This window comes from Notamacropus eugenii, chromosome 3, assembly GCF_028372415.1.
Source record: "Notamacropus eugenii isolate mMacEug1 chromosome 3, mMacEug1.pri_v2, whole genome shotgun sequence".
NCBI classification, from domain to species: Eukaryota; Metazoa; Chordata; class Mammalia; order Diprotodontia; family Macropodidae; genus Notamacropus; species Notamacropus eugenii.
In genome coordinates this window covers 148,656,994-148,670,215 of record NC_092874.1, presented here as the reverse complement: position 1 = coordinate 148,670,215, position 13,222 = coordinate 148,656,994, and the positions used below count along the sequence as shown (strand labels likewise).

The window sequence follows — 13,222 nt, the reverse complement described above, 5'->3', positions numbered from 1 at the left end:
GGATGTAGAAGCCTTGACTTTAATGACTTCCTCTGATGGTCTGCTTTTTTCTTCCTCATCTGAAAGGATGGAAGAAAATACCTTTTCACCAAAAAATTATCCTTCTATATTCTTATTTTTTTCCCTTTGGGGGCATTTTCCCAGCCAGTTACTTGACTTTTGAGTTTTTTGTCAAGTGGAAGGCATACTACCTTAGGCTTCAGAGGTTGTGTGCAACTGCTCTCTGAGATATCTCTAGGACTCTATAAGTTCTCAGTTCCTCCAAGGTGGAACAATCAAGGGAGAGAAGTGTACTCCTCTCCTACCATGTGCTCTGGTCAGTGAGCAATCACATACACTCTTTCCTGCCCAGGATCTGCAAGTAGGATTCCCTCTCCACAGCCACTACCAGCTGCAACATGCCAGTATCTGTGCTCATCCTCACCCCAAGGTCTTTAGGCTGAGGGCTCCAAATTGGACCTGCTGCCTCAGTGGCTGCTGCCACCCTGGGGACATGACTGTGGCCAGATCGCACACCCCTCTCACCCTGTTGAAAGAGTTTTCTCACTGACCTTTGAAGTTGTCTTTGGCATTTGTGGGTTCAGAAATTTGGGAACTGTAACGTGTACCCATGATTCTTCCCTGAATTCTACTCCAGTCCTGTCCATGCTGTGCCAGGCTGCCAAGGCTGGGCTGTACTCTGATCTCAGTCCAGTGCAATACACCTTTCCTGTTGGCCTTCCAGGCTGTCTTGGGCTGGAAATCTCTTTCACTCTGATGTTTTCTAGCTTCTGCTTTTCTAGAACTTGTTTAGAGTCATTTTTTACAGGTATTTTATGGGCTATGGGGTGAGAGCTAGAGCAAATCCATCCTTCTACTCCACCATCTTGGCTCCACCCCCAACTTTTTCAAGCCACATTAATTACATTGATTTCGAGGTGAAAAGGACCTCCGAGGTAATCTAGTCCATCCCTACCCAAATCATGTATCCCTTTGACAAGTAGTCATTATGTTTCTGCTTGAAGATGACTAGTGGTAAGGAACTCACTCAACCTCTCACTCATCTGCTACCCCAACCCCAGGAAATCCACTCCACTTTTTATAGGATATTGGAATCAGAAGGGATGTCAGCATTCCACACCTGAAAGGAACCCCCAATATAACATATAGGTAAGTGATCATTCAGCTTCTGCTCAAAGACCTCCAAGAAAAAGACCCCAAATCCATTACCTTGAAAGGCATTACATTTTAACTATTAGAAAGTCTTTTCTGACATCAAGCTTCTGTTTTCCTCTTTGAAAAGTCTTTCCATTACTCCTTATTCTTCCCTCTGGGGAAAAACAGAGTAGGTTTAGCTGCTCTTCCTCATGAAAGTTCTTCAAATTTGTGAGCATACCCATCCTTTTCCTCTCCTCCCCCAAAATTTTCTCTTTTGCCCAGTTCTGATTGTTAGAAAGTTTTTCCTTGACTTGACCTAAAATTCCTCTGCCTGTAACTATCCATTGACCTTAGTTCATTATTGAAAAGTTTATTAGCCAGAAAAATCTTTGATAGCCAATCCTCTAGAGAGTAGTGGGTTATAGTGAAAAGAGCACTTGTTTTGGAGACTGAAGACTTGTATCTAAATACTGCCCTTGTCATGTACTGGCTCTGTTACCCTCAATCAGGCATTCTCTGTTTGGGTTCCTCATCTATAAAATAAAGAGTTTAGACACGATGGCTTGTAAAGTACCTTCCAATTCTAACATTGTGTGATTTCCAGGTTTATTGGAAGAGCTAAGCTTTACTAGGATGTTTGAGAAAGTGGAGGAAGTAGCTGAGGCTGAGCTTTATACTAGTCTAATAACTAAACGATAGAGAATGAATAGGTTTCTCTACTGGCCACTCATCTTGAACTGGCCACAGACTCCTAAAGTTCTTCTCACTGAGGTCCCATAATATTGAAAATATCATGATAATACTTTTGTAAGGTACATACATTAACCCTTACTGAATTTGGCAGATCAGGAAATAAGCAGAGAGGTTAAGGGAGTTACTTAGGTTCTCAAGATTGACAGAGCCAGGACCATTACCCAGATTTCCTGATTCCCAGTTCTATTCCCAGTAATCCAACATGACTATGTCTCTGCAGTCCTCCAAAATACCAAGAACCAAGATTGGATGCAAGGCTAAATATCTTTATAACTAATAAGCAATTAATTAGTCAGTCAACAAATATATATTAAGAGCTTACTATGTGCCTGGACCATGCTGGAAATACAAAGAAAATTTTAAAAAACAGTCTCTATCCCCAAGGAGCTCATATTCTAAGCGAGGGGACTACATGTAATAACTCAATAATATAAGATATATGTATGTAAAGTGAGAATAACTGAAGATAATCTTAAATGGGGAGGCATTAGGAGCTAGCAGGAATCAGGAAAATCAACATCAGCATCATAGCATTATAAGATCTGCACAAATATTTCTCATTTTATTCTAACAACAGTTGTGGGAGGTAGGTACTATTATTATCTCCCATTTTACAGATGAGGAAACTGAGGCACATGGAATTTAAGTGACTTGCCAAGAGTCACACAGCTAGTAAGTGCTACTTCAGTGTAAATTATCATACTGTCCTAGCTGCTCTACCCTCTTACCTCTAATTAGAGATAATCACCTTCCTTTACAACTCAGCTCAGATCATCCCACTTTTGCAGTGTAGTAGGTAATAATTTCCATTTCAGTAGCACTTTTGGAATGATGATCTAACTGCCAAAATAAGGCATGAAGGGAGAAATGAGTCATTGCATCTTATGAAATGAAATACTGCCTTCTTTAAGCTCCCATTCTGTAAATAACCAGGTACACATACGATATATACAGGGTAGAAGGAAGATAATTTCAGAAGTGATTAGAGTTGAAGGAATATGGGAAAGTGGATCCTCCAGTTTTAGAAGGAACAACATCTGAACCAGCATGTGAAAGCTGGACCTGTAAGTGAACCCTCTTTGCCTTCATAAATAAACAAAAATGCGAACTCCTTAGCCTCCAATCTAAGGTCTTTGACTCTTAGTCTGTCTCCAATGACCTTTCCAATCTTATCTACCACTATCCAGACACTCCATTACAGCAAAGGTAGGCTAATCATGGTCCCTGAAAAGAGCCTTGGACTTCCTTTTACACATTGTGCCCCTCACTTTCTGCTGCCTGGGATCCCCTCATCTCTTGTCTCTAGCCATCATAGTCCTTATCTGCCTTTAAGACCCAGTTAAACCACCACAACTATGGTCACACATCAGAGCTCTAAGGCAGATCTTTGGTCTCTAAATCAAGTACTTGTCTCAGTATACTCTGTGTTCATTCTAGAGAGAAAAGTACCTAACCGATGAAATATCTCTGTAATACAGTTATCTAAGATAGAAATACACATATTTTCTTAATTCACTTTCTGTATAAGAGTCTTCTTTCAGGGTTTAGAAAAAGGAGCCTTCTTTTTAATCCCAAACAATAGATGATGATGGTTGCAAACTGGGTAACAGAATTATCAGAGATGTACAGATTGTGGGAGGTTTTGTTTGTATCATCCTGTACCATGAGGCATTAAAATGGATGGCTCTTTTAGAATTGGAACAGAACTCGGAGGCCATTTCGTAATACACCCTCATTTTACAGGAGAGCAAACTGAGACACAAGTGACTTTCCCAAGAGCACACACATAATAAATGACAGAGGAAGAATTTGAGTAGAGGTCTGCTGATACCTCTGTCAGTCCTTTTTCTTTTTAATTTATTTATATGTAATTCTATATTGTGTCCCACACCCCAATCAGATTGTAAACTTGTAAGGGCAGGGACTATCTTTTGCTTATCCCTAATAATTAACATAGTGCCTGAAGCACAGTAGGCACTTAATAAACAAGTATTGATTAATGTGTATTGACTGGCTGATGATTTCCTCTACTATATACTGCCTCTCAGAGGAATGTGTTACCTGTGCCTCCTTTCTCATCATACCTAGAACAGTCAGGTTTTCAAATGTGCATTTTGGAAGACATATGATAGCTCTTCTTCACTATTACCCTTCTAAAATCAGTATACTAGGGAAGATAAGAGAGCTTCAAACCACCTAGCTAATGACACATAGTAGGCATTTAATAAATGTTGATTGATTGATTCATCTAGAGAAGCAAAGTTTGTTAGGCTCACAGCACCTTCCTCTTCCCATGTTCCCCCCCACATTCACTCTAGCTCTCCCCAAACAATTTTCTTCCTAGCTGGAGGGCTGGCTCGTGTGGGCAAACTCTTATGACTCCTATTGCCCAAGCTTTGCCAACCTATGAACTTGCAAACATGCCCAAAAATTCAAACACTAATTTTTGAGTGAGCTGAAGGGCCACACCCTTCAAAGATGTGATCCTAGATGTTGATTTAACTGCCTCTGAATGACTGATAGTCAGGCATAATGTCAAATGGTTTCTGTACTGATGGAGATTGTTCCAGTACTTTGTTATGCTTCATACTGGTACCACTGAGGAAGTCCATGATCTGAGAGACAGAAGAGAAATGAAAAAGATGGACCCCAAACAATGATTTACACAGAGAGCAGGCCATAGGGCCTCCCCAACACTATGAGCTGAAGATTGGCCAAAGAATAGGGGGTCAAATACTTCTTACTCCTCAGGCCTGGAATCCAGTTTTGGTTCTCCAAGCACCTATTAAGCATCTACAATATGAAGAATATTGTCCTAGGTGACACACAAAGTTTAATTGAGACACAAACCCTGTCCTCATCTAGTGTATATGTTACTAGGGTGGGTTTTTGTCAACAGGAGGAGCTCTGAGAAACACTACCCAGTCTTGGATATTAAAAGTGCCTTGTGTAGTTGGAAAAGCAGTAAACTAATTAGCAGTAAATAAATTAGAGTTATAAGACTTAGGTTCATATACAGGCTTATTCATTTACTACTCCTGTGACTATGAATAAGTCACTTAACCTCACTGAGCTTGTTTTCCTATATGTAAAATGAAGATAATACTTATACTAGTTTTTCCCACCAGAGTTATTGGGAACACCAAATTAGAGAATGCTTGTAAAAAGCAATAGCAAATTAAGTCCTTATAAGGCACTGTGGTATAGTAGAAGGAACACTAGACTTGGATTCAGAAGACCTGAAACTGAATCACAAACTCAATACAAGACTACAAGCAAAGGGTTCTTGGCATCTGTTTCCTCATCTGTACAATGGGTATAATAATACTTGAACCACCTCTCATGAGGTTATATGGAAAGCACTTTTATACTGAAAAACCCTCTGTAAATGTGAGCTATGATGATGTGGAATTAACCTAAAGGTTTAAGACTGCTGTAAGATTGTCTCTTCTTTGAGCGTATGTATTGGAATCCAGAACCCCCAGGGTTGTGAAACTATGCCCCATGAGTCATTCTGTCTTGGAATTATGAATGACCTGGTTATTGTTTACCAAGTTACTTATTAGTCAGCTGGTATTCAACTTCCAAAGGACTCTCTGTACTGATTTGTCACCTCCTGTTAAAGTCAATGTCACACACAGCTTTTTATCACCGACTGGGTTGCTTCCACTTTGAACCAGTGACATTTCTTGAGCTGACCTCTCAAAACAACTAGGGAGACCTTTTGCTATTCTAAATAGCTAAGAACCTGAACCTTGTCTTTGAAAATGCATGCTTTAATTGTCCTTGTTTCCTTAGGTTAGCACTCCCAAGGAGTGAGTTTATGAAAGCATCATAAAAGAAAGGTAAATCCATGTTTATGTGTTTACAGTAAAGGGGAATATATGGCAAGTATGGAACCAGCACAGGTCACTCCAAATGCTGGCATCTTGGGGGAATAGGACATAATTCTGTCCCCGTTGTGTTTTTTATTTCTTTCTACCACCATTGGCCTCCCAGTATCTCAGAGAGCCTTCTAGTCAGAAAAGAGACAGGCTACTCTGCTCTCCCCAGACCACATGAGCTGCCTGGTCTGGGAACTCACTACAAAATCCCCCAGAATCACTGTGAAATCACAGGACAACTCCAAAAATCAGCCAAAAAGACCAAAAGGCTTCTGTTGCCATGCCTCTCCTGTTCCCTCCCATATACTCACTCTAGCTCTCTCCAAGTAATTTTCTTTCTTTGCTCTCTCTTTCCACCATATTCTCTAAAAACTTTTCTCTGTTTGGTATAGCCAAAAGGTCACTGTATTTGGAGTTAGAGGTCTTGAGTTCAAATTCCAGCACTGCCATTTACTACCTGTGAAACCTTGGGCAAAACACCTCCCTGATCTGGGCTGCAGTTTCCTCATTTACAAAGTAAGGTTGTTAGATTAAATGAACTCCAAGGTTTTTTCCAATTTTAAATCTATGATCCTGTGAACTTTGATGGCTTTTTCTCATATTCCTTTCATCCTCCATTGCTCGCTGAAAGCTCACTCTCTCAGCATGGTATTTTGGAAAAACATATTGGATTTGTTTTCAGAAGACCCAGGTTTTAATTTCAGCTCTTTCACCAATTACCTGACTGACTTTGGGCAAGTCACTTTACTTTCCTGGATGTTAGTTTCTTCATCTGTAAAATGAAGGGATTAGGCTATATGTCCCTAAAATCTATAAACCTATGATCCTTAAGGCGATCTATCTTTTAAGACTTTTTCCAAGGCTAGCACTCTTTTCATATACTCTGATAAATAGAACCAGGAGGTGGAGTTGTCCTATTCCTTGCTCCTCCCTGTCGTTTTCAGAATCCACCTCTACCACCATCACTCAGCCACCAGCTCTCCTCCATATCTTTACTGTCATTTGTGAATGTCTAGGTCATAGATGATAGTAACTTGCCCAATAAGTTAAGGACCTGGCCTTTAGTCTTCTCTACCCCAACTTGTACCTCCTTCAAATATCTTGGAATCCTCAACCTAAACACCCATGACCTCTGTCTCCAGTCTACTTCAATCATGCTCAGTAGGAATCATACTTTAGGATCATACCATAACCAGAGAATTTTTGCCCCAAGGGCTCAAATTTCTACATAGAGCTATGATTAAGGGTAGGAATTATAAACTCACATGTCTAATGAGGCAGTGCTGAACTTCAGATTTTAAAACTTTTAATGATGTTAGGCTATCACACTTCTAAAGGTGACTATTAGACTTTTTCATTTTAAGTATCTTGAAAAATATACATGTATCTGTGGTTCATATATTTGTAGCTCTATTTGGGTGTGACTCATTCCAGCTCATCTTTCACAGTTAAAAAATAAATAGGACAAATAATTTCAAACACCTCTCTCTCTCTTTCTCTCTCCTTCATTCCCTTCCTCCTTCCCTCCCTCCATCTCTACTCTTCCTCTCTCCTCCTTACTCTTTCTCTTTTTTGTTTTCTCTATCTCCACTTTCCATCTCTCTCTCCACTCCCATCTATCTCTCTTTTTTGCTCTCTTTCTCCTTCTTTCCTTCCTTATCTCTCTCTGGTCTCCTTTCACCTCTCTTTCTCTTTTTTGCTCTCTTTCTCCCTCTTTTCTTCTCTCCCTCTCTCTCACTGTCTTTTTCTACCTCTCTATTGGCAATGACAGGAAATGCATTTCTGACACTTTTAAAATGAGCAATCATACGTATAATCAACTTGGTCAAAACTTCCTTCCTGGTAACTGCAGCACTTCCTCTGCATCTGGATTTGAAAAGAGACCTAGAAAAACAGAAGACTCTTGTTAAAGAAGAAAAAATGCACTGGCTTTAAAAACCAAACAAGTGATTCTTCAGTATCATAGCTGCAGCCTTTTTTAGACAGGTAATATTTCCTTCAGTTTCTGGTCCTTTGTATGTCTAATTTAATATTTATTCTTTTCTCCTAAAGTATTTTTAGGAAGAGCCATTGCCAGCTCATGAGATAATGTTTCCTTGAGTTTCACTCTATGTTTCATTATATATTTTGTCCTCTTTGTTTTTTTGAACATCTGCAAGGTTTCAACAATAGTTTAGCAGGTGCATTAGGAAAGTCATAGTCTGGAGGTTAGAGGGGAGGCAAGAAATGATTCAATGGGAGCAGAGGAGATGAGAGAGAGGTAGCACGTCCTTTCACAAAGCATTTGTGACTTCAAAGTTGACAAGCAACGCTTCAGATCATTTTGAAGACTGAGTAAAAGAAGGCTTGTGAGTATTTAGGCTAGTCTGCTTTCTTTCGAAGCTAATTTCTTATTTGGTTGTTGCACAGAAATCAAAATGAACTTGGTATTCTCTTTTTTCCTTGCTTAAAGATGATTTTTAAAATTTCCGTATTGGTGTGAGTATCGATATAGCCTACAAGTTTTGTACTGTTTTGTTTGCTCTGTGATATGCCAAAGAACTAAATAGGGAATGATTTAAGAATTGAATTTCTTTGGGGCTCTTTATTGCAAACACAGTTGTAAAAAAGAACAACTTTGGTTTATTTTAGTGACATAAGCCTTAACCATGCTTTAAGGGAATTATATAGAAACTGTGAGTCAAATATTTGAAAATTATTTATATGCAATGGGGTATGGTATCATGATATTCAAAATTTCCTTTCCTGTAATGACAAAATACTTCTCTTTTGGTAGAATTGACAATATTAATCACTTAAGGATAATAACAAATCATACTTCAATTTTTATTTCAATAATTAATGTTTGTAATTGCCCTGCATTGTGTTGATGTGAAATAATTAATGGCAGTATTAGTCATGTTACATTGGTAATACTAGGTGGTTTATATATCTAATTAAATAACTGAGTTCAACAAATGTTTATTAAGCACCTTCTATTTTCAAAGCACTGGGTGTGGTTATTATAGATACAAAGATGAAAACATAATACAGTCTCTGCCTCCAGGACCCTTCCCTGCCTGATGAGGTGGAAGAGATGAGAAATAGACACTCAAATTCTAATACCAATTAGAATGTAAGTACAAAGGATAAATTAGAGGAAAGTTATAAGAAGTTTATGGAGTTATCTCTTTCAGCTGGAGGGAGCAGGAAAGACTTAACAAAGGAGGTGTAGTAATAGTAGTCAGGACTCTATTTTCCTAGAACATCTCTACTATGGCAGAGATTAATTAGATGAATTAGCTCCAAATAAAGCTATTTGGCACAGGTTTATCATTGTTTAATGTTTATATTGTGCAAAACAAAATCAAATACCAAATACTGATAGGTTTAAAGAAAGAGAAATATTTCATAAATGATTGTTCATATGCTAATGTGACAGATGTTTCAGCTGGATATAACTGCAGTATTTAGAAATGGAAGGACATGGAGCTAGAAGGGCTCTCAGGTCTAAACTCTGCATTTTTTTAAAAAAGGAAACTAAGGCACAAAGACATTAAGTAACTTAAGGTCACACAGGGGCTGACTGTCAAATTTGAACCCAGGCCTTCCAACTCCAGAATCAATACCCTTTCCAGTACAACATAAGTATTTAAATCATTTATTTATCTGCTAGATCTAGCTTTTTTAAAGCAGTTCTTTTGCTATTTGAATTTATAGCGATTTTTTATTTACTGGTTTTGTTAATCAGAAAAGGACAGAAAGATTATGACCAAAACGCAAAAGGAATTTCAACAAAGAGTGAGTTAGATTGAATAGCTAAATTGAGGTAGAGAAGGTTTGGAAATAGAGAACATACTGACAAAATTAGATAGGGTATCTAAATCCCAGGGAGAAGTATGACACCAAGAAATGGGAAATAAGTTGATGGCCTGCCTTCAAAGCAGGATATTTTAACTTCTACTTCCATCTTGGATGATTATAGGATATAGTCCCTGAGTTGGATATTTTGCTGATCATGAGATGTGTCTGCTGCCCTTTCATGGGCCTGTTTTGCCTTCCAAGCACAAAATTTCCCTGGCTTTGGTTCCTATATTTTATAGGTATATGGTAAGGGGAAAAGTGCTATTTTATGATCAAAATACCTACCTTCTTCTGCTTACAGCTCACCTAGGGCATGGATTTGGAGGACCATGAACCCGTCGTTCTGAGAGAAGATAACAGGGGAAGGAGGAGGAGAATGAAGCCACAAAGTGCTGGCATCAGCTCATCTTCAATGGAACTCATTCCTATAGAATTTATCCTGCCCACCAGACACCAGAACACCAAAGTTGCAGAAACAGTGATCTTGGAAGCAGCTGGGAATTGCAATGTGGAACAGGTGAAAGCACAGGTCTGGATGCAGGCCATGGAGACTAGCATGACCATGGAATTCTATCACCAGTCTTCTCCAGAGCAATTTCTGCTGCTGTATCAGAAAAAGGAACAATGGTATGAGATCTATGACAAGTACCAGTTGATACAGACATTGGACTGTGTGAAATACTGGAAAACCCATCACAAGAAGATGGGCCAGATCCATGTGGTCCAGAGGCAGCTACCCACAGCAGAAACTCTGGAGTTCCAGCAACAGCTAAATGATCTGATTGGCTATGATGTTACTAACATGAGCAATGTGCATGATGATGAGCTGGAATTCACCCGGCGCCGGCTTGTCACCCCAAGGATTATGGAGGTAGCCAACCGAGACCCCAAAGTCTATGCCATGCATCCTTGGGTGACTTCCAAGCCACTCCCCACATACCTGTTGAAAAAGATTGTTAATAATTGCATTCTGATCGTTATTCACCGAAGCACCACGAGTCAGACCATCAAGGTCTCTGCAGATGACACCCCAGGCACAATTTTGCAGAGCTTCTTCACTAAGATGGCTAAGAAGAAGTCACTGATGGACATCCCTGAAAGTCAAAGTGAGCTGGATTTTGTGCTTCGAGTCTGTGGCCGAGACGAGTACATTGTGGGGGAAACACCCATCAAGAATTTCCAGTGGATCAGGCATTGCATCAAGAAAGGGGAAGAGATTCATCTTGTGCTGGATACACCACCTGACCCAGGGCAGGATAAGGTGAGGAAAGAAGAGTGGCCACTTGTGGATGACTGCACAGGAGTTACAGGCTACCATGAACAGCTGACAATAAATGGCAAGAATCACGAGAGAGTATTTACTGTCTCCTTGTGGGATTGTGACCGAAGGTTCAGGGTCAAGATCAGGGGCATTGACATCCCTGTGCTCCCACGGAACACCGAGCTCACGGTCTTTGTGGAAGCAAACATCCAACATGGGCAGCAGGTCCTTTGCCAAAGAAGAACCACCTCTAAACCTTTCACAGACGAGGTGCTCTGGAATGTGTGGCTTGAGTTTGATATCAAAATCAAGGACTTGCCCAAAGGGGCTTTACTGAACCTTCAGATTTACTGTGGGAAAGCACCATCCCAGTCCTCCAAGGCTGCTGGATCTCATGAGGGTTCTAGCTTCGAAGCCAAAGGCAAAACTCAGTTACTTTATTATGTGAACCTACTGCTGATAGACCACCGTTTTCTCCTAAGGCATGGAGAATATGTCCTGCACATGTGGAAGATATCAGGGAAGGGAGAGGACCAAGGGAGCATCAATGCTGACAAACTTACATCAGCAACCAACCCTGATAAGGATAATTCTATGTCAATCTCCATCCTTCTGGACAACTATTGCCACCCGATAGCCTTGCCTAAGCACAGGACCACTCCTGACCCTGAAGGGGACAGGGTACGGGGAGAAATGCCCAATCAGCTTCGAAAACAACTGGAAGAAATCATAGCCACCGACCCACTTAACCCACTCACTGCGAAGGACAAAGAATTACTATGGCATTTTAGGTATGAAAGCCTCAAGCACCCCAAAGCATATCCTAAGCTGTTTAGTTCAGTGAAATGGGGACAACAAGAAATTGTGGCCAAAACATACCAGTTGTTAGCCAGAAGAGAAGCTTGGGATCAAAGTGATTTGGATGTTGGATTAACAATGCAACTCCTGGACTGCAACTTTTCAGATGAAAATGTAAGAGCCATTGCAGTGCAAAAGCTAGAAAACTTGGAAGATGATGATGTCCTGCACTACCTGCTGCAGCTCGTTCAGGTAAAATATGTTTGATTTATTAAAGGAAACAAAGGCTCAAGAACTTTATTTGCATGTACACAAGCACCTCATTCACTGGTTATGAAAATGCCTGTTTAGTGTTTCAGGATTGGGAAGGAAGCAGCATGGTGTCATGGAAAAGACATACAAGTTTTGATTCTGCAAAGAACTTATTGTATAACCTAGAACCAGACCCTTGACTTCTCTGTGCTTTAGTGTATTCATGGGCAAAATGAGGAGGTTGGAGGAGATTGGGAATTCTTAAACTTTTTTATTCCCTGATCCCTTTGACAACCTTGGGAACTTATGGACCCCCTCTCAGAACAATGTTCAAATGTATAAAATAAATGTCATTAAAAAAGAAGCCAATTAGATTGAACTACAGTTCTATATCATGGGATCACGGGATTTAGAGTTAAGAGGGATTTCAGACATCATTCTATAGATGAACAGCTGAGTTCCAGAGAAGTTAAGTGATCTGTCTAAAGTCATGCAGGTCACCAGTGGCAGAGTCAGAATTCAAACCCAAGTCCCTGGCTGTAAATCCATTACTCTGTCCATTATACACACTGTGATGGCAGTGATGCCAACTCACCAAATGATAAATTATTCTCTTTGTTTTTTGCTGCCCAAGACAGTATGGGGTGAATTTATGAGGATTAAGAAATGATGACTTTATGAACTGTACATTGCTACATAAATAAGAGTTTTATTATTATTATTATTATGGTCTATAATGGGCCACCACCTTCTAGGGGAGTTAGATTGTTATTCATCCAGAATATCTGTGTGGTATAGAAACAGAATATAAGAGCAGCTCTCCTCCTGGTTCTTCCCCCTAGCTATTTCATTTTAGCTCAATTTTCTTATCTTTAAAATCCATATTAAATGCTTGTCTATTACCTGACCTCATAATGTTTTAGACTTTAATGGGGAGTGAGTTCTTCCAGAGATATGTAAGATACTTGTTAAGCTTTAGGAGAGGGGCAGCTAGGATGTGTAGTGGACAGAGCACCAGCCCTGGAGTCAGGAGGACTTGAGTTCAAATCTGGTCTCAGATACTAGCTGTGTGATCCTGGGCAAGTCACTTAACCCTGATTATCTCAAAAACAAGATATAGGGGATGTTGTAAGACAGCAGAAAAGACCATTAGGCTAAAAACCAGAAGGCTTGCATGCAGACTATGGCTCTAATATTTACCAGCTGTATGATTGTGGGCAAGTGGGCAAGTCACATAATTTCTTGGTGCCTTAGTTTCATTATATATAAAATGTAGAGTTGATTTCTAAAGTTT

General features: G+C 39.9%; 1 protein-coding gene across 1 annotated transcript in view; it reads left to right on the top strand.

Annotated features, from left to right (window-relative positions):
* The first annotated feature begins 7,632 nt into the window (after window positions 1-7,632).
* PIK3CG (phosphatidylinositol-4,5-bisphosphate 3-kinase catalytic subunit gamma) overlaps window positions 7,633-13,222 on the top strand; it is a 46,658-nt gene continuing 41,068 nt past the window's right edge. Inside the window, exons 1-2 of the mRNA XM_072653073.1 lie at window positions 7,633-7,760; window positions 9,919-11,928. Coding sequence (XP_072509174.1) covers window positions 9,931-11,928 — 1,998 coding nt within the window. The 5' untranslated portion in view covers window positions 7,633-7,760; window positions 9,919-9,930. The remainder of the gene's footprint in view (window positions 7,761-9,918; window positions 11,929-13,222) is intronic.